Source organism: Aspergillus novofumigatus (genome assembly GCF_002847465.1).
Source record: "Aspergillus novofumigatus IBT 16806 chromosome Unknown P174scaffold_5, whole genome shotgun sequence".
In the NCBI taxonomy this organism is placed as follows: Eukaryota; Fungi; Ascomycota; class Eurotiomycetes; order Eurotiales; family Aspergillaceae; genus Aspergillus; species Aspergillus novofumigatus.
This window is the reverse complement of record NW_020194278.1, coordinates 1,144,884-1,166,898: the sequence shown is the minus strand read 5'-3', so window position 1 is coordinate 1,166,898 and position 22,015 is coordinate 1,144,884. Positions and strand designations below refer to the sequence as shown.

At 50.7% G+C, this 22,015-nt stretch overlaps 6 protein-coding genes across 6 annotated transcripts; 2 read left to right on the top strand and 4 right to left on the bottom strand.

Moving 5' to 3' along the window:
* Window positions 1-59: 59 nt before the first annotated feature.
* On the top strand, window positions 60-4,222 carry P174DRAFT_442556 (DEAD/DEAH box helicase). The gene is made up of 8 exons (XM_024827604.1): window positions 60-394; window positions 508-677; window positions 722-1,321; window positions 1,381-3,335; window positions 3,357-3,433; window positions 3,461-3,519; window positions 3,544-3,920; window positions 3,951-4,222. Exons 1-8 carry the CDS (start codon window positions 341-343, stop codon window positions 4,043-4,045), a joined length of 3,387 nt encoding a protein of 1,128 aa, XP_024681283.1. The 5' UTR covers window positions 60-340; the 3' UTR covers window positions 4,046-4,222.
* A 569-nt stretch (window positions 4,223-4,791) lies between these two features.
* P174DRAFT_371591 (ribosylnicotinamide kinase) lies at window positions 4,792-5,859 on the top strand (the record flags this gene model as incomplete). The annotated part of the gene is made up of 2 exons (XM_024822384.1): window positions 4,792-4,967; window positions 5,040-5,859. 2 exons carry the CDS (start codon window positions 4,792-4,794, stop codon window positions 5,857-5,859), a joined length of 996 nt encoding a protein of 331 aa, XP_024681282.1.
* Window positions 5,860-6,025: 166 nt separating this feature from the next.
* P174DRAFT_451990 (uncharacterized protein) lies at window positions 6,026-9,113 on the bottom strand (the record flags this gene model as incomplete). Its single annotated transcript, XM_024829043.1, has 1 exon — window positions 6,026-9,113. The coding sequence occupies exon 1, from the start codon at window positions 8,648-8,650 to the stop codon at window positions 6,026-6,028; it is 2,625 nt and encodes an 874-aa protein (XP_024681281.1). The 5' UTR covers window positions 8,651-9,113.
* A 559-nt stretch (window positions 9,114-9,672) lies between these two features.
* On the bottom strand, window positions 9,673-12,198 carry vosA. The gene is made up of 10 exons (XM_024821335.1): window positions 11,748-12,198; window positions 11,589-11,656; window positions 11,429-11,498; window positions 11,218-11,363; window positions 11,075-11,159; window positions 10,958-11,004; window positions 10,790-10,901; window positions 10,393-10,714; window positions 10,139-10,261; window positions 9,673-10,068 (listed from the first exon to the last, which is right to left on the bottom strand). The coding sequence occupies exons 1-10, from the start codon at window positions 11,795-11,797 to the stop codon at window positions 9,784-9,786; spliced, it is 1,308 nt and encodes a 435-aa protein (XP_024681280.1). The 5' UTR covers window positions 11,798-12,198; the 3' UTR covers window positions 9,673-9,783.
* Window positions 12,199-12,983: 785 nt separating this feature from the next.
* Window positions 12,984-13,531, bottom strand: P174DRAFT_207790 (uncharacterized protein). Its single transcript, XM_024821336.1, has one exon. It carries the CDS (start codon window positions 13,439-13,441, stop codon window positions 13,136-13,138), a length of 306 nt encoding a protein of 101 aa, XP_024681279.1. The 5' UTR covers window positions 13,442-13,531; the 3' UTR covers window positions 12,984-13,135.
* A 4,179-nt stretch (window positions 13,532-17,710) lies between these two features.
* P174DRAFT_442553 (putative histone acetyltransferase) lies at window positions 17,711-21,934 on the bottom strand. Its single transcript, XM_024827603.1, has 5 exons — window positions 20,993-21,934; window positions 20,847-20,926; window positions 20,741-20,788; window positions 18,743-20,668; window positions 17,711-18,716 (listed from the first exon to the last, which is right to left on the bottom strand). Exons 1-5 carry the CDS (start codon window positions 21,481-21,483, stop codon window positions 18,139-18,141), a joined length of 3,123 nt encoding a protein of 1,040 aa, XP_024681278.1. The 5' UTR covers window positions 21,484-21,934; the 3' UTR covers window positions 17,711-18,138.
* Window positions 21,935-22,015: the final 81 nt, after the last annotated feature.

Sequence of the window (22,015 nt, the reverse complement as noted above, 5' to 3'; positions counted from 1 at the left end):
TTCTTGTCACGGCTCACGCATCCATGAATAATGCCAAAGGATTATCTATTCCCTGACTGGCAAAGACTCATGGTTTCTATCCAGGATGAATGCTTCAATTTATAGGATGACGCTGGCTTGAGACTTGAGTCAACTCAGCAGGTCTTGTGAGACACCTAGCAACCATCCTCGCCCAACTCCCGACTTTGACCTGAGAAGGCTGAGATCCGTGACGCTCTAGAAAGGTATGGTCCCCTGCTGATCGCGGATATTCGCGACAGGGCTTTAGGGCTAGCCGGGGGATTGAATGGAAGCAGCGTGATTGAATATTGTCTTGGACAAGGTCTGCTGGTTTTACGGTATGGCGTTGGCTGGTCTTGGACCGCAACCTGGTGTTGCGTCAATTCAGTCACAGGTGCGTTTCTCCCCTCAGAATCCACTCGTCGTCCTGCTGCTGGGTTATCCCACATGGATTCGCAGAGGAAATCTGATTAGTCCATGCGCTGACAGGACAACTTTATGGCATAGATGATGGAAACAGATACCATAAGATTAAGCGAGCGTCCTTACGGATCTCCCATGTGCGACTCGCCGTCGCAAATCACACCTGCGACCACACCCAAGCCCTCATCTTTGTTATCTGGCTCTGGAAATAGGTGTATGGCCCCTGCGCAGAAATTCATACAAGAAAAGGACTTGTTCTTATCAAATTTAAACTCATACGTTGCCGTCGGGTCCTGAGAAAACGCAACGAACCTCACAATGCCGATGCCGACCCTTGGGCGGACGACGACAACTATCCAGTTGGGGAGATTACAATGCTGAAGAGAAGCAATTGGGTGCGAACATGCGAGTACACATATGTGAAGCATCCGCAATGGTGCTATGTCCGTGTCTATGTCCTGCCCGACGATGCTGGGCACAAGTACATTGACCGTTCAAGCAAGACATTGAGGGAGGCACTTAAAGTTGTCATGTCGAAAGTCAATCGGTCCGTCGATGCATGGGATGGGATCTTCTTTTCGAATGAGCAAGTTACCGATGGCAATTCCAACGGTACCGGAACCGAGGACGAGTCACTGTGGTACATATTCAACACACTGCGAAATCCCGAGCCGCAAGTTGAAGCAGTGAAAGACCCTTACGCGAGGCTCGCCATGCGACAATTACTGTCTGCGGAGGACGCTGGCAACACAGAACTCGATGCTGGTGTAGCAGGGCTCAAAACTCCGTTGTACCCATACCAGCGTCGTTCAGCCGCTTTCATGGTTCAACGTGAAGCGCAGCCAGCCCAGATGTTGGACCCTCGTCTGCAGTTGTTCAAGGGTCCCAATGGACTCGAGTACTACTACGACGAAGAAGAAGGCACGATCTACAAAGAAAAGAAGCTTTATTCAGAAGCTTGTGGGGCATTTTAGCGGAGACTATGGGGTGTGGTAAGACACTGATCTGCCTCGCTGTCATCCTTGCAACACGCTGTCACGTCCCTGCCATACCGCCTCTGTACCGGGAAGGGGAAGTCAAACGTGAGAAATGTGCGAGCCTTGTCGAGATGGCGGCGAGAGCTGCTGGCCAGTCTTCGATGCCATGGAAGAGCTATTTTGATCGCCTCGGCCGTTCTGGAATGACCTTTGCAAGGTGCATCAAAGCTTGCGAGGACAATAGAGGCGCGTATAAGATTCCTTCACCCCCTACAAGGCACAGTGGTCGCTCTGGTGTCGCATATCCCAGGCCGCCTCCTCAACTTGTGCGGCTTACTTCGGGGACATTGATTGTTGTACCTCCCAACTTGGTTGACCACTGGGAAGAACAAATTGCTCGGCACAGCCAAGGGCTTAAAGTTCTCGTCTTACGAAACATGTCGAATGCTACTCCCAGTTCGGATGAGCTCTTGCAGTATGACATTATTTTGTTTTCAAGATGGCGTTTCGACCAGGAGGCCGGCGAGGCAGTTAACAACAGACGGGGCGTCTTCAACACAGCGGAGTCCTCACTTTTTAGCCTTCATTGGCTTCGTATCATCATTGACGAGGGTCACAACGTAGCTGGATCTAGCCAAACTTCAAGAACGAGATATCTCCTGGACAAATTGCATATTGAGCGCCGTTGGATTGTGTCTGGAACACCGTCCGGTGGACTTTATGGAGTGGAGGTGAGCTTGGCTTCACACGAAACAAATACTAGCAGCGACACCGATCTATCAGAGGCGACAGAAGCTGTTCTTCAAGGGAAGAGGAAGACAGAGGCGAGAGATGACCAAGATCTCAGGAAGTTGAAACCCATAGTGGTCAACTTTTTTGATCTGAAGCCATGGTCGAACCCTCTGGCCAATGACCATGCCGAGTGGGCCAAGTACATGAGACTCGTAGGGAAGGATGGGAAACGCCGAAAAGTGCAGTCTCTTCGCGCCACGCTTCAGAGCCTCGTCGTACGGCATCGCATGGAAGTGATTCATAGTGAGATCACTCTGCCGAAGCTTTACAACAAGGTTGTTTATTTGGAGCCAACATTTTATGACAGGTTAAACCTGAACTTGTTTATCTTCGTTCTGGCAGTCAACGCAATAACCTCAGAACGCGAAGGCGATGACTACATGTTTCATACGAAAAACAAGAAGCATTTGAGGACGCTGATCAACAATCTTCGGCAGGCTGGTTTTTGGTGGGCAGGCTCTAATCTGGATCTTTCGGCGACCGTGAAGAATGCTCTGGAATACCTGGAGAAAAAGAGAGCTCATATGAGCAAGGATGATATCACAACCTTGACTGAGGGAATAGAGATAGCCGAAAAGGCATTCTCCAGCGGAGCTTGGAATGCTTTTAGGCAGCTGAATGAACTAGGTGTCTACATTCGCGATTTCCCTTCTCATGCTCGAGCTTTGTGGGCACTTGACCCTTCGAAGTCAGACACTGAGCCCCTCCATATGGGAATCTACCAGGCTTGTCGCGCGCAGCAATTTGTCAAAGAACATCTGAAAACGGTTGACCCAACCGAAGGCCTCGCTGGAGCGGGCATCAAAGCCCGCCGTGAGCAAGCGGAGGCTGCAGAGAAGCAAGGCCCTGAGTTAGGCTTTGCAACTTTTCCAAAGTCGAAGAAGGCACCGAAGAAGTCATTCTCCAAAGGTCTTACGAAGTCACTGCCAGCGGATTCTCCCCTGGCACAGACCAAGTTGCTTGGTACAACGTCGGCTAAGCTGTCGTATCTACTTAGTCGCGTTATGGAGTTGCACACTGAGGAGAAGATTATCATCTTCTACGACAGCACGAATTCGGGCGTTTGGATTGCCGAAGGTCTTGATCTCCTCGGCATCGAATACCGCATGTATGCGAGTACGCTTAGTCCCGAGCTCCGTACAAGTTACTTGAATCTATTCCGAGAGAGCGAAGAGATCCGAGTATTCTTGATGGACCTGCATCAAGCATCTCACGGGCTCCATATCGCCAATGCGTCTCGTGTTTTCTTCGTCAACCCCATCTGGCAGCCGAATGTGGAGAGCCAGGCCATCAAACGAGCCCATCGGATTGGACAGACCCGACCGGTGTATGTTGAGACTCTTGTCCTCAGAGACACATTGGAGGATAAGATGTTAAAGCGCCGAAAGGCAATGTCAGAGAAGGAAATGCAAGAAGCCGAGAAGGATCTGCTGGACGACAGCACGATGAGCTCTATTATCCAGAACGAACGGTTCATTCCAATCCCCGAAGACGAGGATTCAGCCCATGTTGCATATCTCTCTAAACCTTCAGGCTTTTTTGACCGCCATAAACTGGCCATCCCTGACGATGAAGGCGACGCGGAGAAGTCTCCTCCGAAGCGCAAACGCCCGTCGTCCAACACCAAGACCCTTTTGGACGCCGAACCAGACATCCTCACGCCTAAGAAGCGAAAATCTTCGACCGGTTTGGTGTTCCTTTCTCCGGGGGGTATCTTGATGACCCCCAGTAGAAATTCTCGATTTAGAACACCTTCAGTGACCGGCATCGACCAGGAAAAAGGCGGAAGCCGTGCAGTATCTGAGGCAACAAACGGTGTCCAACAGAGCCCTGGGTCCATATTTGGGCCTTAGGTGTTTAGCGAACATTTAGATTTCACAGTATGTCATTTAACGTATATTACTTGTGAGCGAGACTGGTTATGAGAGAGGGGTCCGGACGACCCGCGGGTACATATTTTCCTGTTTCTGGTTACTGGTGTTCATTTGGTGGATAGATACCATGATTTGCGTTACAAATTTTTAATATACGTCTCCTTTCCCTTTCTACCTCTTTTGTCATACCTAAAGCTGTACCCGAGTGGTTACCGAAAAGGGTAACTGTATACGCCCCGCAGGCGGAGATCACGTGGTTGTCGACATTCCGGCAACGCTCCAGGGGTGGAAGGAGAATAGTGTCTGCAATGCATCTTCAATCGCTCTCTTGGTAATGGCCCAGGAATTCGTGCCATTTGAAGTATATGTTTTATCAACTTTTGAGGCAGTGATCTCTTATCAGCTCCCCGATTGAATCGACCCCACTACTAGTCGGTACCCCACTATCGCTGATTTAAGCAATGAACTAGCGCAAGAGCGAGATTGACTTTCTGCCTATTTTCTTTTGCTCAATGCCTCTTCGCCTCTTATGAAGCACTGAAAACGGCTTGTATTTTATCATCTAGCTCGCTTGCAGGACCAGATGCCCAGTCCATAACCCAAAGAAAGTCAACGACCACCCCACATAGCCCAGTACCACTCGACCCCAAGCACAGCCCACCCATCACCTCAAAAACATACAGTCACCAAAGAAGATAAGAAAAGCAAAAGCCTCAGGCCTCAAAATGGCCGAAGCCAACTCCCGACCGAAAAACCCCGTCACCATAATCGGAATCTCCGGCCCCTCATCCAGCGGCAAGACAACCCTAGCTCGGCTCCTGCACCGGATATTTTCACATGCCAACGAAAACCTGCAGACCTTCATCATGCACGAGGATGACTTCTACGTCCCTGACGATCGGTCAGTGGACCCAACTCACCTACCCTCAGAAGTAGAGTAGTGTAGAGTAAGCAAACAAGCTAACCAATCCAGAATCCCATACACGACAACTCCCTCCGGCAAAACAGTCCAAGACTGGGACACCGTCGAGGCAATCGACGTGCCATTCATGGCAGCAGCGCTGTCCTACGTCAGGCAGCACGGCCGGCTCCCACCGCGTCTGAAGAGCAAGGAGGATCTCAACGAGGCGTCCGATTCGGGCGTCAGCGACGAGACCATTGCGCAGCTGCAGCGTCAGGTTTCTGACAAGCTGCGGCAAGTTGGACCGGCCCTGGCGGGAGAGGGGGCAAAGCGGACGGTTGTCTTCTTCGAGGGGTTTTTGTTGTTTAGTCCGCCCGAGGCGGAGGTCAGGGAGCATGTGCTGCGGCCAGTGCATGAGCAGATCGATGTGCGTTTGTTTCTGCCGGCGCCGTATGATTCTGTCAAGGCCCGTCGCGAGAGGAGGAGTGGCTATGTGACTATTGGGCCGGCTCCTGTCCCGCCGCTGCCGCACAGGGGATCGTCGGCTTCCGAGGATGCAAAGCAGCATGTTGATTTGGAGGCAGAGGATGATGCCCCGCCGCAGAACTTTTGGACGGATCCGCCGGGCTATGTGGATGATATTGTTTGGCCACGATACGTACGAGATCATGCGTGGCTGCTGTTACCCGAAAGCGGTCTTCACAATGATCGGTACCAGAACGACAGGAATTCGGATACTGTCGAGTTGATCAGAATTGTAGGGCAAGGGACGAACGTGAGAACTGATGCCGGTGTGGCTGTCGCTCCTGGGAAGGGGACATTGCCCATGGTTGATGTATTAAAATGGGCTATACAGGGGGTGATGAAGCCACTGGAGACGGCCGAACAATGAAAACGGTTAATAATTTGGCAACATATTTCATTTCAGAGCTGTAACCCATGTCAATATCTAAATGACATCAACGATATACGATTTCCCAGCCTTCAATGTTGCCACCAGCTTGTGGTTCAAAGCTCTGCTCTGCCCAGGGGAAGGGCGTCTTCATTCTGGAGGAAGGCTAGAGCTCATCGCCAACGGGTCCCATCCATCCAAGCCAGTAATCGATCCTATCCCTGAGGGAGAAATGAGCTTGATCCTCATCACGGCTGCTGCCAGACTTGACACTCGCTGTTGGCGTGTCCTTGTCTTCCACAACATTCTCTCGAATGTCCTCTGTCTCATTGTGATCCACTTGTCCAGATTCCTGGACGTTTAGACTGACGTCTCCCACATAAGCTTGTTGAACGATTTCACGCGTGTCGCTCGCAATGGCTCGCTCTGGCGCAAGCTCATTATCCAATAGCTCAGGCCGAGATTCCCAGTCTTCATCGCATGGAAAAGCTAGTCCGAGTAGCTCGCTGTTTGCAACAGTTAAGTTCGTGTCTGATCCTCTCAAAGCACAGTTCGACACGCTGGGGCAAGGAGGGATCTCAAGATAAGGTGTGAGGATCACCCAGATCATCGAGATACAGAGGCTTATGACTAAGCTTTGCATGCAATATGCCATGGAGTCCGCCACTACGTTCGCGAACGACGTCCTCAACGTCTGGGATTTTGCCTCAGGAGGAAATGGCTCATCGAATAAATCCTTTCCTGATTGAACAAAATCTTCTTCGCGATCTTCCGAGTCATCTGCGTTATGCTGCCCCCGGACATCTTCCTGACCGAACTCCACTACCCTTGCGAGTTGGTGTGCTGTTTCCTTGCGATATTCCGTTTCCAGCTCAGTAAATATTTGGCGAAGATCGTTCCTGTTACTCTCGCAAGTGGTTGATGAGACTGGATAGATCCGTGGTAGCCAGTTTATAGCTTGTTTGCCAGGAAGCTTGAGCTTCCAAGCCACACCAAACATATCCAGATCTTTGGGAGAGCAAATGACCTGGAGGTAAGAAACTCCGACTGGAATTCCTTTGTTTTCCAAGTTAATCATCTGCAGGCCCGTCTCCTGAGGCTCAAGCCGGCAATGAAAACGACCGTCAGGGCCGCCATCCAAACGTAGGAAGAAGCAACACTTTTCCGCCCAGAAGCAGCGATTATGAAGCCTCAAGGAGCACATCGCAGTGTAATTTATCATCACATCTGGTTGAATGCCTTCATGAACAGCGCTGGCAATGACTTGGTAGTCGGCTCGAATCTCCTGGTCCACGGTGAAGTCCTTGACGATGCCGTAGAATTTCTGGTCGCAGACCCGTAAAGGAACGACAAGGTCTCCGTGGCTGACGAACTCGGCGAAGAAGCAGTTCTCCACAACCTTGTATCGCTGCAAGTTGGTAGTGCGGAACTCTAAGCCATGGTTCTCTGGGATCTGAAATAGGAAAAATCCACTCTCGCTAGCCCTCATCCTAGGAAGACCAGGAATGACCAGATTACTCCATCCTTTCGACTCGTCTTTCTCAAGAAGGACAGACACAGTCACGGCGAACTTGTATATTGCTGGCCTTACATTTTCAGGGTTTCGAATGAAGAGGATCCCATTTTCAAAGTCGAGATTGGGCTCGCTCATGGACGATTGGCAGTCTTCGCAATCACAGGCTAGGTGATCTTTAGGATCATGCGCCAGGGATTGGTCCGCATCATCGTGCTCTGAAACCGGGGTTTTAGGTGCTGTCATGTCTCGATCGGACTTGGGGCTCAATGTGTCCGGCTCAACGTCTTGGTCAACGGTGATTGTCACACCCTCGGACTCTGTTTGAATATGGAGACCACCTAGGACATTGTGCATGCCAACGGTCGCCTTAGGGGAGTCCAGGTCAGAGTTAGATCTTGTGCCCTTGGTATCTTCTGCGGCTACTGATTCATTTGCTTCAAAAGAGCCTGGAGACGTCTCAGGGGTCGACGGGACGAAGAAGTCAGAGTCTCCCCACTTTCTGCGGAATGTTTCAGTCATAGTTGTCTGGGTTGGAGTGGGAGCATCTTCCTCTTCAGTAGGCTTTTCACTATGTGCAGCGATTGATGTATTCTGCAACCCATTTGGCGCTGGAATAGAGACTGTTCCTCTCACCACGTCCTTGCCCAGCCGGGTTACGGGCTTCGGGATCATGCTAAGTGTTCTGGAATGTTTCCTGGGAGAGTTTCGCTCTGAAGACTGAATTGAAGGCTGGAGCGCTCCGTCCTTCCCCTCGCTTGCATTTTGAGTCCGCTTATCTGGCTCCGGGGCTGATTTAACACCGTCGACATCGCTGATGATGCACTTTGCGGACGGTTTCATGCCGGAAGTCTTGGTTCGCTCTGGATCTGACCCAGAATCAGTAAGGGATGCGTCAGATGCACTCCTCTTCCGGGCTGGGTTCTGCATCTTGATCCAGTCGGCACAATCTGCAACGTTCAAGCGCAGTCCAGAAGAGAGATTGGGTGCGGAGGTGAAGAGGTGCGACGAGGGCTTAAGTTTTTCGCCGTTGCCGCCGACTGCAACCCCTTCAAGGGAAGAAGACACAGTTGCATCCTGAGAGCTGATGCGAGATTCTCTCGCTGCGGTAGAGACGTCTCCCTCTGGAGTGCCTGAATTGTAAGAAGTGGTACCGTCATCAGATTCTGGTGCGGAAAAAGCGAACAATGGGCTTTGAGGCGAACTGGCACCCGACTGGTCTCCTTGGCCCCATTCGTTGGATTGGAGGCGGACGGAGAAGGTCTTGATGAGAGACATGTTTACAGATCTGGTATTGAGAAGCTGAAGTTGCGTGTTTGGGACGCATCGAACCTATGTTGACAGAGAGAATGACAGCGATCAGTACGAAACTCCATCAACCTGGGCTATCAGCTTACCTCAAGGGAGATTCTAAGGCCTACTGGCTCAAGCTCATTGCCATTCCAGGTACCCCGTATCTCCAAGCAGCTGAACTCGGGCGACCGCTGAGGCAATGAGCTCATATGGGCCTCACCCCGCTTTGCTGGAGAAGCCATGTGCCTTGTGACACACCTATCTGCTTTTAGTTAGCTATCGCAGAGATAAATCTCAGTTTCGATGTATCTATCGTCGAAAAGGGCAGAGCGATTGAAGGACCGAAGACGGTGACGATTAAGTGCACTGCGCCGGGAGAAAGTTGCGCAAGGTAAGGTAGTAGAGGAAAAAGGATGATGAAAGTGAATGAGGTGAAAGTCAGGGGAGCAACGACCTAAGACACACACACGCTCTTTGGTCCAGGAAGGGAAGGAGCGCTGTGTTTATACTAGCCTGAGGCACCTACGTATGACAATCGCTTAGAACGACAACTCTTTATGTTGTCGTTCCATATCTCGTCTTAGGTAGACTTCAAGCTATGCCGCTCTTTCTAATCACATACTAACAGGATGGCCTTATATCCTTCAACAATTATTGTAAGGATTGATAATTCAACAGTTGCCCTGAGTGAGCAGACTCAAATGCTAAACCTCCTCACCGGGATATGCAGGTCCCGATTTGGCACGGCCAATATGTACAAAGAATATTTGAAAGACGTCATTCCAGACGCGAACAGTGACAGAGAAGGAAGGGGAAGAAGTAAAGTGAAAACAAGAAGAATCAGAGAAACCCGCCAGCACGGTCACTCCCTGTTTTGTCCCATGCGCCATGTATAACCCGCCAGCCACCGATTCAGTTCCCGTAACACCCGCCCGTCGGTCTATCCAAAACAGAAACGTGATAAAGATAGAACCAAAAAGAAAGCAAAAATAAAGACATCCCTCCGAGAAAGGCCCTTGAGACCCCGAAAGACTTTTTTTCCCCCTAATGGAGTATAAGAGTGGTAAGAAGACATCAGCAGAAGAAAGTAAAAAGCAATCCGTAATCGCGTAAATCCATTATCGAGGTGTCCCATTATGTGAGCCAGGATGCTCAAAGGTTGTTTGACCGGGGGCAGCACCATATCGATCCCCTTCGGTTGAACCCATGGGTTGCGACGGGAGAATAGGAGTTGCACCTTGTGACGCCTGATCAAAGTAACCTCGTGCGGATGCACCGTTAGTCCCTTGTGGAAAGTTGCGACTCCGTTGCAAAGGTGGTAAAATTGTAGAACTTGTTTGGTACTGTTGCGTTCGCGGTTGGGGATATCCTTGCGGCATCATGGCAGCCGTCGAATCTGCGGTCTATTTCAGAAGAACAGAAAATCCTTTAGCTCTCGTCTTTAGGAGTCATTGGCTTGTGAAGAGTCCATACAGGAGTACCTGGCTGGTTCATCATTCCTAGAGATTGCATCGTCGCCTGCTGGCTGGAGCGTGCTTGGGCCGCTGGATCCTGCATCTGGGCCACTTGAGCGGATGGCGGGATCCCATAGGACATCTGCGCATCAATGTAAGCAGAGGTTCAAGCTGGGGCTATATTACCGGGTCTCGGGGATTTCACAGCAACCATGGATTCCACGGTGAACCGTAAGAGGACAGGGCAACCAAGGCAGGCTGTGGTTGACTAACCGCATAATCTGGTACTCCCGCATGTCCAGCAGGATATCCTTGCATCATAGGTGTCTGGTAGGTTCCAGGCTGATTCGGATACATGGCGGTGGTTTGTGGATACGCATCCACCTGGCGCATCCGACCTTCGGTGTCATAGATGCCTCTATTCCCGTAGTCCACAGACGTCCGCTGACGTTTGACCGGTGTCCCGTAGTATGCATAATCTCTGCCTGCTGCCGGATAGCCAGTGAAAGCGTTCCCCGACATCTGCATCGAAGACCGGTCCGGGGAGCGAGGGAGTGGCTGCTGGGGATACTCTTCCGGCCGCGGCGGCCGTTTCCTGACAAAAGAATCAGTCTTATTGTTATGGTGCAAAGCTGAGAAGCGTAATTCACAGGTCTCGCTGAGTACTTACAGAGACAGTGTGCGAGGCTCTTTTCTGATCCGTAGTTTGACACCCTGGTCGGCAAATGACCGAGAAAGAAACGTGGATTCTTGCATTCCAGGAAAAGTCTTTGGTGGTGAAACTGCATCCTGTTAGTCTGCACCCCTCGCAGAATTAATGGGCGCAGGATTGTCATACCAGTGAAGCGATCAGAGATAATGGATTTCAGGTAGGTAACCACATCCCTACGCACGGTGAGATCAGCGCTCTGCCATACTCATCAACAATCAACAAAGGAAGGCACGGGTTGCTCACTTTCGCATCTCAAACAAGGTAAACTTCAGTCGGAACTCCCCTTCGATTTTGACGGACAAATCCCCAAATACAAAGAATCCGCCGTCTGCGCAGCGCGAGTCAGCAACGAAGCAGTACCACCTTTTACACAAAAGTAGGCTTACCATTATTATCCACATCCTTCAACCGGTGAAGCGACGAGACAAGAGTGCCTGCCAAAGCTGTGGCTGGCGGTACGGGAACTGGCTGATCTTCATTGGCATCGTACAGACTGCAGCACATGAAATAATACGGGCTCTGTAGGTAGTGTCTACTCATGCAAATTAGCCCGAATCTTTCCCCAACAAGCCGAAACAAGCTCCCATCGTGACTTACTGCGCGAGATAGCTCCCTTCCTCTCTTACCCGGAGTTGCACAATCGGCGGCGGATCGACTGGCTTGCGTTCTGAAGAGCAAAATCCCCATGTTAACGTCCATTTGATCCCAAAGGAGGCTCGATGAGAGCAATGAGTAGAGCCTGCAGTCTCCCACGTACCTTTCTCCTTCCCACCGGCCACGCGCGCCCGATTGGGCTGCTGGCGAATGATCAACTCGAAGTCAGAACTGGTGTTGGACAACATTGTCAGTTGGAGACCCTGGACAGCTGAGTAAGAGTCGAGAAGACCATTCCGCTGCGAAGGAAGGTCGGACAAACCTCTGGGATTCGCGGGAAAGAGAGGCGTCTGAGAACGTCGACGCACTCATCAAGGCGAAGATCTTGTCACAGAAGTACCAGGTAGAAGTAGAGCCAGAGGATCCAGGTCGCGGTTGTCCGTCAGAAGAGCGCGCAACGAACCACGTACGTATCGTACAGGGTTCACCAAAATCGAGCAAAGCTGGATAAATGCACAATGAGAAGAATAAGTGGTTTTACAATACCAAGGGAAAAATGAGATAATAGGCTGGAGATTTCGGCTCTCTCTGGAACCTTGCAGCGGACACTTGTGGTTCGGACGGAGCACTAAGGCAGGGTAGAATAAAAAAAGGACGATCCCTAGTAGTAGTAGAAGTACCCAGTGGGGTGAAGGGACAGGTCCAGAGAAGAGGGGAAGAGAGGGGGGTAGGAATTGTCGTTGGTTAAAGACGGACACGACAGAGTATGATTGATTGATGATTCTAAGTAGCAGTTGGAGAAATGGAACTGGTCCAAGGTCCAAGTACCATGGGTGGAGACGAGCTGTGGGAATTTCAATACCAGCAGCTCCCAGTCCGGAACCGCTTTGAGCGTTGAGAAAGCTGAGCAGGGCAGCTACCTTAAGGTAAGGTAGGTGCCTTAGGTCGTGCGGGTGAGGTAGGTTGTGTTGGTGCGTAAGCTGGCAAGTGGTAGTGTGATGGGTCAATTCCGTCGCTTGCCTTCTTTTTTATTTTATTTTTTTCCCTTCTTTTTTTTGTTTGAAATTTTTGCTCTTTTTTCCCCCTCCTTGCCTTGGGTGTGATGGAAAAGGGCGGTTTACGAAAACGGCGCCGCAGGGACCCAAGGAACAGTTTGAATGTAGAGAGAGAGATGGATGGATGGTGTCGTCAGAATGCAAGCGGCAAGAGCCAGCCGAGCACGGTTCCAGACAAACCTTAACCTGTGCTTTGAGGAAAGACTGCCGGATTTGCGCAATCCAGCGAAAAAAGAGAGAAAAGAAAAAAAAAAAAAAAAAAAAAAAAAGGTTGTAAGGTGGCAGTTCGAAAATGAATATTCTCTTGTTTGTTTCCGCTCTCGTGATGAAGATGTAGATGTCCAGGAATAGGAAAGCTGATGGAAAACGAGCGAAGAAAAAGGGAAAAAAATGAGGATTCGAGACAACCGTTGCCGACCGTATATGCTCGATGCTCGTGATATGGCAGAGCGAACCCTCTGTCTGTCCCTCTTCTTGTTTATCTTCCCTTCCTCTTGGTCGTCGAAATGCTTCAATGATATGACGATATAGAGGTAGGGAAATGAAAAAAAATTGGATGGTCAAAGGATAAAACAAGAAGGTTATTGGGTGTGGTTCGGGCGGGATCAGAAGACCGCTTCAGCCCAGAGTTGAAAGAACACAGCTGAACAATGGGTCAAAAGTCGCCTCCCACAGGCCTGAGGGTCTCTTGACACACAGAAATCCAAGGGAAGAAGGCGGAAAAAGAGGAAATTTCTACTCGAGTTTTCAGATAAACCAGCTGAACCAGATAATGATAATGTGTTTCGGTGGAGTAGTACCAGAACAGTAGACCAACGCCGGTGACTTTTTCGGCCAGCAGTCCAGTCGTTCTTGAAGTTGAGGGAGAATCGTTACCAGTCAGGTCGACACTCGACCACGGTTGAGAAAACGGGCTAAGGCGTGTATCAGTCTTGATCATCCGACAGGAACCGTAGAACATCTGAAGATGATGCGCACATTGGCACGCCTCGAGGGGTAGGAGGATTGAATGCTCGAATGAAACGAAAGAATAGAGCAGGGAGTGTAACCAGGATCTGAGATTCAGTTCGGACACCTGCGCAAGTCTCAAACTTTACCCTCGTCTAGGCTGGATCGATGGGGGCAGTTGATCGAGCTAAGCATGAAATCCACCGCGTTTGCGGCAAACCATTACTCGCTTCCCCGAACAAAGCCCAACCCACAGGCGCAACGGTTTGGCCTTGTGCGCGGAGATAGAGCCGATTATGCAAGCGATCAGACCCGTTTTCCTCACTATCTAGACGCCGCGCAGGGTCTCCCGGCCCTTGCAGACGCCAGAGCCGCAGAGCGTGGGAGCGATGCTGCTGGTGCGCGCGCCTAAGCATTCCAGTCTGAGTCTGGTCGAGCAATTCCCATCGCTTATTCGTTCCACTCTAAACTTTGATCGTCTCTTAGACTCTTGACCGGCAGTTCGGGGAATACTCGCCTTTCGTAGATCCTTGGTCTCCTTTTCCCTCTTTGATTCCCCCTGGCTCTCCGTCTAGGTTGTTCCTTCAACGTACTGTCTGAATCAATCAACAATGCGCTCATAGTCACAACAGAAAGAACCAAGGGAACAGAGCATACCTTAAATTCTGTTGTTCCCCTGATGTCGATCCAATGGGTTCCGTGTTCCAATTAAGCTAGGATCCAAGGGAAGGAGCTCACTTCCAGTAACGAGAAACCCAGGGCACCAAGGCCCACTCGATAACCGTTGAAAACCCCGTCCGACACTAAGAGAGTTGTTGTACATCAACAAATAAACAATGGCCTTGCTTCTCCTGGTCGCTCAATGGAATTAAGATATCCTTCTTTTTCGCGAGTCTCTTGTCCGTCAGCGCCAGGTGATGGTCGAAGGATTCTCTGCTGTCCCTCGAAATGCGCTCCAGGCCACGAGATGCCGAATCGCTTTCCTCTTCGCTTACGGCTGAACCAAGTGAAGCCCTTCTCCTTTCACCCCAATGGGCTCCACTGTTCTTAACTCGATCACCGTTAGTCTAGACAAGACACCGGTTCGGCTGCGTCAGGAAACAGTCTGCATGCAAGGGAATCCTTGCGTGGGGATAAGGGGTTGATCGGAATCGGTCAACCAGACTTCTGGTCATATAGAGGGAGTGACGAACAGTTTCACCAGAAATCTGGAGTAGAAAGTGGGAGCGGGGTGCCTTTTTCTCATCGCGCGGGTTGTGCACTGAGGGTCAGGCCGCAAATGGCCAAAACTCGCATGATCTTAGCCTGAGTCCTAGGGATCTAGCTTGGTGGATATATCACATTGGCTTCTCTTGACATGCAGGATGCGATGGCTGCACGCAAATCACATTGCTGAGAAGATAGTTCAGCTCCTAGTGCATGCAGCTAAATTGACGAGGCTAAGGGGTCAAGAAAGTCAATATGATGCAAAACGACAGATCTCTTGATCGACGAACCACCCGAGTGCAGTAGTATGTGGTCAAAGTGTGAGATGGATTTTCTGCAGTCGAGATGCTGACCTTACTGGAATAGTGCTGAGCTACGCTGACCTTCCCCCACCCAAGGGTGCAGGTCCTTCATGCACGCTGCGTCTGGAAGTCGCAATACCGATAGTGCGGCTGAATATTACACCTTTCTCTTTCCCATACAACGGACGAGGTTTTCTTTGGTCGATTGACCTTCAGAATTCACCTCTCACAAAGTCGACCTGCCAACGTCCCTGACAAATACGGAACCTGCAGCTGCACTCAGCTGTCCTCACCTGCAAGAGTACTTAGAATAGCAGGAAATCCACAATAGCCGCTCTCGAAATCTTAGCCTCACTGCGCTGGCTCATCACAGTTTGGTCCCTTCATTAGCAGCAAATTCCGGCGCTGGTTGACGACGATGGAATCGATGGACCGCTTTGTGTAAATCCAGGAAACCCAACGTTGACGTGAATATACGAAAATAGCAGTATTAGTCCCATCTGAGCGCAAGCGAGGACATTGCTATTGGCGACAAACACGCAAGGGTGGTATGGGCCAATGCCTGCATATGTAAAACACCGTGACGAATGAGAATCCGGCGGAGCGTTGAGGATTCAATGATATCAAGCCGCTGAACGATGATCTCAATTCCGGGAAATGGAACAAAAGCAATCATGACAATAATACGACAAAATCAGGAAGAACAGATGATCCAGGCTGGGCAGTTATGACGGGTGACAGTGACCCTCAAGGGTCGGGACGACGGGACGCGGCGGTATAATTAAGTTAAAGACACAAGGTTATCAAGCACTGACCAATATTCATATTGCAGTTGACTGATCCCTGGAAACAAACACTTTCTGGACGCCATTATTATCGTTGCGTTCGCAGTTGGTCAAAATCCCACCGTACCCGCGCGAGCCACGTTGCAATGGCGTAACATGCTGCATACGAGCACAGCCATCATTGTTGATTGTTGGTCCAGGGGCGCGCGAGATGTCAATATTTTCTGCCTTTTCCGTTTGGAAAACAGCTCCGGCCAAGGCTTTGCGATCTGCACCGTGGATAGGAGACCACAACAAAGTTTCAGAACTTTTTCTTCCTATTCTGGCACTCCTGAACAAGTCGGGAACGAGACAATAGGGGAGAAGAGAGACAGTGTAGGAAAAGAAGGGGGAAAAAAGAAAAGAGCAAAAGAAAAATAAACAGCACTCTGGACTCAAATAGAACGACGGACGATTTTTAACATTTTAATTATGCCGGCTTCTACTTTTGTCCTTCTACATATTGAAGTGGGGATCGAAAAGCTGCAGGATGAACTGTCGCGGACTTCATCGGCGCTCCAGCTGGTCTAGCACAATGGCACACATAACTCGAATTGTCTACCCCCCTATTCCACTGGATCTCCGTTTATGCTTGTCCCTGGACGAACCATGTGAGCTCCATGTCTTCAGCAGAAACAGATTCGTGGTAGATAGCAGTCGTTGGAGGTCTGGTTTTACCAGGTAAGTATTGCATTGGCAGCTAACTTGGCGCTTTTTCCACAGAATCCACAAGTATCCACGGAGGACAGTTAACAACGACCAGCCTGTTCTGCTTATGTCCTTCTCATCGGTGTCAGCAAGAAAGGATCTGCAGGGTCAAATTACCCAGCTATATATTTATTTAAACATACTCCGTAAAGGACTTCCTGTGAACAGAGGGAAGCACGAGAACATTGAAAAGATGACGAACAGGTTCAAATCCCGAAGGGCTCACGGAGCTCTCCATGGATTCGGCGGAAAAGGAAAAGGTCATTATGACTGATCATACAAATCAACAGATGGGTCAAAAACCGATCAAGGATCATGGGAAGTCTCAATTCTTTGACAATCAAGGCTCGGAAAAGGCAACCGACAACAGAGCACACTAACCATCAAGTCCTTGCTCCTTAGGCACAGGGAATATCTTAGACCTGTCGCAACTAGCTAGATGTGGCCTTAGCAGTACATGTACTTTTTATTTCTGCGTTTTTGATACGTATAGTCTATGCTCCGTACTCTGTGATGGCACTGCACTGCCCATGTCAGTGATTCAACGCGCCCCGGCTGAGAATCTTGGTGTTGCCCATCCTGCTTCCTGGTTCCTGCATGGGCTTGGAAGTACTGCGTACCACCAGGCTACCTACCTTAGTATCCTGCATTCCTGCTCAATCAGCTACGCAACGCTCCCCTCCATCATGCAAGACGATCGAACGAAAAGTCAAAACCACACGCATTTCCTGGTTCTTGGGCTGCGGGCAACGGTATCTGTATTCCCATTCCGCATGAGTGTCTTGATCTGCAGCTAAACCAAGACGGAGTCGTCCACAATGCTTAGGCCTGGCTCGACCGTTACTGTTCGTCTTCTGTATGGCTCAAACAAAAAGTTGGAAAAAGGTACCAACAGTCATTCTGAAATCTATGCCATTGAATGAGCGGATAGATCGGATAGATCTAATGCATCAAATGCCTTCCTTACCTGCTGTACGCCGCACAACATCTCTTTCACAGTGCCCAATATCATACAGGATACAGCGAGAGCGGTGCACTGCCTTGATTTTAGGGCATCACGGTTACGTCTAGGTTGCTTGGGTAATAAATAAGTGGGTGCATAGTGACGAAGCGATGCACCAATAATATCTAGATCCTGGAGATCCTAAATCTAAGATATGAGCACCTTACTTAAACGCCTGTGATGAAATGCATGCTCTCCTTGGTTACTACGATCGCATCCGCTGGACAAATGTAAGATTGGCTTCGTTGGTATATGCTACACAAATGCAGGCGGGGCAGAGAACCACCCAAAGCTGCCATCATGGAGAACCGAACCTATAAATACGTCCTCTAGAACAGAATCTCCTCGACAGACATTCAGAAGCCATGCAGCAACGAAAAAGGACAGCGATAGCTGAATTAGATAGGGCAACAAACCAGCGCATGACGTGCCAAAACAGCGCTGTGAATGAATTCGAACGAAGTGATGACCGAAACGCCAAATGCTCAGCCTACTCCTTGCTTGATGAGGATACATAAAAAGGAATAAGGAAAAACAAGTAATTGAGGCGAGGAACCCTCCTGCATGAACTCAGATTAACGCCCAAATGCAAATGCGTCGTCAAGCGCCTTCATATACCGAATGTTCTCAGCGCTTGTGTTTTGCCCTCCCGTTTACTATCTGGGTTTCAAGAATTGTCATGTTTTTGCATGACAGCGTCGCCATCGGCGTCCGTATCAGCAATGTTGTTTTCCTGAGGCGCGTCATCATCTGGGAGCATCTCCACGACCGATTTTCGGCTCGCTGACCGCGATAGTTTTCCTCTGTTCTCGGCTCCCCTTCCCTTGGGTGTAATCGGGCCGTCGGAAAGAGAGACATCGGCATTTGCCTTGGCTACAACGGCGCCCGAACTACGAGTTCCGTTGAGAATGTGATTAGGGGTGCCTGCTTCTGGCTCGTACGTTGCAGCATCCTGGGGTTCTGTGTCTTGCACTTCTTCGGATCCATCCTGCAAATGCTGCTCGCCATTTACAAGTCCATTGGTCTTCGCGCAGGACGGCTCTGGAGCAGGGGAGTCCATCAGCTTGGCGCTCCGACCTCGCCGAACACTACCTGGATTCGAAGTAGGCGTCGCCGCCGAGGCCAACATTGAGGTTCTGCGGGGAGTACCGCGACCGCTCGTCCGGGCACTTGTCGGGGTCCCGCCCGCCTTGAACACGCTCTTACTGCCAAAGGGTCGTCCAGGTTTTCGTTTGAATACAGGAGCTTGAACAGGAGGATAAATCTCGAACCGGGAAGGGGAATGCCCGCGGCGGGGTCGGAGGGAGCAGAAGTACTCGAACTTGCTGTAGCAGTCGTTTGGTGATGGAAACCGCTGGTGTTAGAGAGCGCGGTTGAAGGGGGCCCAGCGGCCACAGTCGAACGACCCCCAGAATCGGCGCGCCCCGCCCAGCTGGCCGTTGGAATGACCGCACCATCGGCCTTCTTGACTTCTTCGCCTTCCTCCTCTTCCGGGTCTTCTCTCTGTGCAACGGTGTGCAATGGAGCCCGGTCAAATTGTGACTGATTGCTACGACCCATGATGTATGGTGTCCAGACCAAAGCATCCGGGTTCAGCTGAACGTAGCCTTTCTCCTCCCAGTTCCGAATACACTCCTCAAAATACTTGCAGTCGAGTCGCAAAGCATAGGTTTTGGTAATTGGATCCCTTACAAGGGCGCGTAACCCTTCCAAACCAGAGACCACATCATCGGCAGTCATGCCTGTTCGCTCTGAGAGCTCCGCGATGCTGATAGGAGTCTTCTGGTTTCGTAATTGATACGACAGTATCAATCGCCAGTAGTTGCGATAGGATACCAGGCCCATGTCGGAAAGAGGTTTCTCTGGCGAGCCAGTCTTACCTTCAATACGAGTGAGCAAGTATGAGAAGTCGATAAGCAAATTTCCGTAGCCTTTCCTTTGATGGATGGGGAGTGTGAGGATGCACGAAACATTGTTTGCCGAGCTGGGCCGTTTCTCCTTGCTGAAATAGCCGACAAAGTGGCAGCCCAGATCGTCGAATTCAGTCATGACATAAAACAGGAACGGCTCCACATCGTAGTAGAGCGTTTTGGATCCCAAGAACAATTTAGCGAGCAAGCAAAGATTCTGGCAGTAGACGGGGTTCTTTCGCCCGTCGACCTCGAATATTGAGATGGAACCATCACGGTAGATTTCATCTCCCGGCGGATGCTTTGCCGGGCATTTCAGCTTGTGCCGCCAGGCGACATAGTCTGAATTCATATATTTCAAGCAAAACTCGCATATATAGAGCACCCGGTTGCGACTATATTCTTCGGGATAAGGAGCTGCATACCAGGTCTCAATCTCGTATCCGCCAAAGTTAATGTACTTAATCCGGGACGGAGGACCAGAAAGCTTCTGGGAAGCGTGCGGGACGGCTTCTCCGCTACTTTCAGCTTCCAAAAGCTTCCTTTGCCATTCCTCTTCAGCCTTTTGCCGCGCGATCTCGAACCTTTCGCGATCTGCGGGTGTTGGCAGGGTCCTTGAGGTGTCCGCATCCGCTTCCGACAGAATGCCGCCGTATGGCTTTGACTTTGATTCGTCTGTTTCGCGGTCGTTGAATGAGTAAAAAGGGGAGATGTAGGGTGCAGGTGTAATGGGAGCAAAATGGGATAGAGGTTCTTGTACCGCTGGTGGCGGTTTAGGCGTTCTTCTGCCTCTGAGTTGTGACCGGCTCCGAGAGTTGAGGATCTTGGACACTTTGTTTTCATTGAGTCGAAAAGCGAGGACCAGTCGCCCAAATTGCCTCAAAACCACGCGGCAGGTATCCTTTTCCTCGCCGCGCGTTCGCCGAGAACGGGTACGCACCGGGGATTGGCCGTCTGTATTTCCAAAGCCCTGGTCTCGGGACTCAGCTCGAGCGGATCGCATTGATGACTGCCGTCGCAATTTTCGAAGTCCGGGTGTGGGTTCTCCCACGTCGGTCGACGAGGCTTTCCTTTTCCGCAATGATCTGGAGCTGGTCAAGAGCTCATCGCTGACGTCCACGGTGCTGAAAATTGAGTGGAAACCAGAATCTTTCTCTCCAGTGTGCGCCGGTAAAAGTTCTCTGCGCATCTTCTTTTGACGATGTTGTCGCGGGGTTGTACCATTCTGCTCAGTACTTGGCTGCAATTTCTCCTGAACGCAAGTAGGGCATCTCCATGGACCGGCATCTGTACAATGTCAGTCTCGGGGCAAAGAGCGCGACGAAACCAGGTAGAGAAGGCAAATCACTTTAAACATACCTTGTGTCTCGCCGAGTGCATCTTGTTCGCGCGCACATTGTCGATGAGCTGTAGAGAGACGTATCAGCGACAATTCTTCAAAACTGGCTCGGAAGGTGCAACGTACAATGGTCACCACAGACGGCGCAGGTTAAATACTCTTCAAACTCCTCGCTAGGATCATTATCCTCGTCTTGACCGCAAAAGCTACATTTCCCGTCTCAGCATCAGACCAGATCTCAAGAGTGGACATGGGAAGAATAATGAACTCACATGCAATTGCCGCGGACAGTGGTATCCACCTCCGCATCCTCCCGGCTATTACTCTCCGCCTCCCACTCCTCATCGGCCTCCGACTCTGAACTGCTTGGAGAGGCAGCGGGTGCATCGCTGTCACTTGGATTCTCAAACGCCGGATCATCTTCTGCATCGGCAGCCGCAGAAGCAGTATCATCGTTCTCAAGAGAGCCGGCTGTGTCAGGCACCTTGACGGCACCAACCGGTTCCGCATCATCATTATCCCCGTTGATGTTCAGCTCCGTATCCGGCTCCCCCTCTGCATCTTCGTCTTCGTCGTAATCGGCATCCTGATCCCCCTCGGCGTTCTCCCCAGAGTATGCCCGATGAACTGCATTCTGTAGCTGCTGGTCCATCTCATAGAGGTCGGTTTCCTCTTCCCCTTCTGCATCCTGATCACTGTCCACCATATCTGCTGGCGGTCTAGTATCTGGATCGTCGATGGCCGGCAGCACGGTCGCCGGCATGGTGTAGGTCGCCGTAGTCGCCAGTTTGAGCGATTGTGTTTCACGGATCTACCAAGGTTTCGCGATGTTTGAATGGGAAGTTGAGGCTATAGAAGCTTCCCGCTAGGGCGAACAATCATCTGGCCGCGCATAAACGGGACATGAGGAACAAAACGACGAGCTGATTCAAAGGCAGTATACCAACAATTCAAAAAGGGCCAATCGGTCAAATCGTAGCGTACGTTCGTAATCAGGCGTCGGAGACGAATGCGCGAGCAAGGCAAGCGCGGAGGGTGCCAAGTTGGGGGTGCTGGAAGGAGGCGGCCAAGACAACAAGCAAACAACGCGTGTAATGAAGGAACTGGAACCGTGATATTAGAGGCGCTAGTAGATATGCCAGAGTAGAGCAATGACCAACGCGTATATTCGCAGCGGAAACGCCGTTTGTGGAGTTATTCAGCTTCCAAAGCCATCTGCCGCCGCTTCACGCCCCTTCTCTTGCAGTGAGGTTCACGGAGTTGCTGACTCATCCAGATTGACACCAGGTGGGCTA

Bases quoted from the DNA above. Each gene is read 5' to 3' on its own strand.
- P174DRAFT_442556 (XM_024827604.1), top strand. From the start codon at position 341: ATGGCGTTGGCTGGTCTTGGACCGCAACCTGGTGTTGCGTCAATTCAG. The intron at 678-721 runs GTTCTTATCAAA...TCGGGTCCTGAG, and splicing joins TTCATACAAGAAAAGGACTT to AAAACGCAACGAACCTCACA. The intron at 3,434-3,460 runs GTTTTCTTCGTC...CCCATCTGGCAG, and splicing joins ATATCGCCAATGCGTCTCGT to CCGAATGTGGAGAGCCAGGC.
- vosA (XM_024821335.1), bottom strand. From the start codon at position 11,797: ATGAGTGCGTCGACGTTCTCAGACGCCTCTCTTTCCCGCGAATCCCAG. The intron at 11,657-11,747 runs GTTTGTCCGACC...GTCCAACACCAG, and splicing joins CTTTCCCGCGAATCCCAGAG to TTCTGACTTCGAGTTGATCA. The intron at 10,262-10,392 runs GTTAGTCAACCA...ATTGATGCGCAG, and splicing joins CGGGAGTACCAGATTATGCG to ATGTCCTATGGGATCCCGCC.
- P174DRAFT_207790 (XM_024821336.1), bottom strand. From the start codon at position 13,441: ATGTTCTACGGTTCCTGTCGGATGATCAAGACTGATACACGCCTTAGC.
- P174DRAFT_442553 (XM_024827603.1), bottom strand. From the start codon at position 21,483: ATGCCGGCGACCGTGCTGCCGGCCATCGACGATCCAGATACTAGACCG. The intron at 20,927-20,992 runs GTGAGTTCATTA...CGGGAAATGTAG, and splicing joins ACTGTCCGCGGCAATTGCAT to CTTTTGCGGTCAAGACGAGG. The intron at 20,669-20,740 runs GTATGTTTAAAG...GACATTGTACAG, and splicing joins TGCACTCGGCGAGACACAAG to ATGCCGGTCCATGGAGATGC.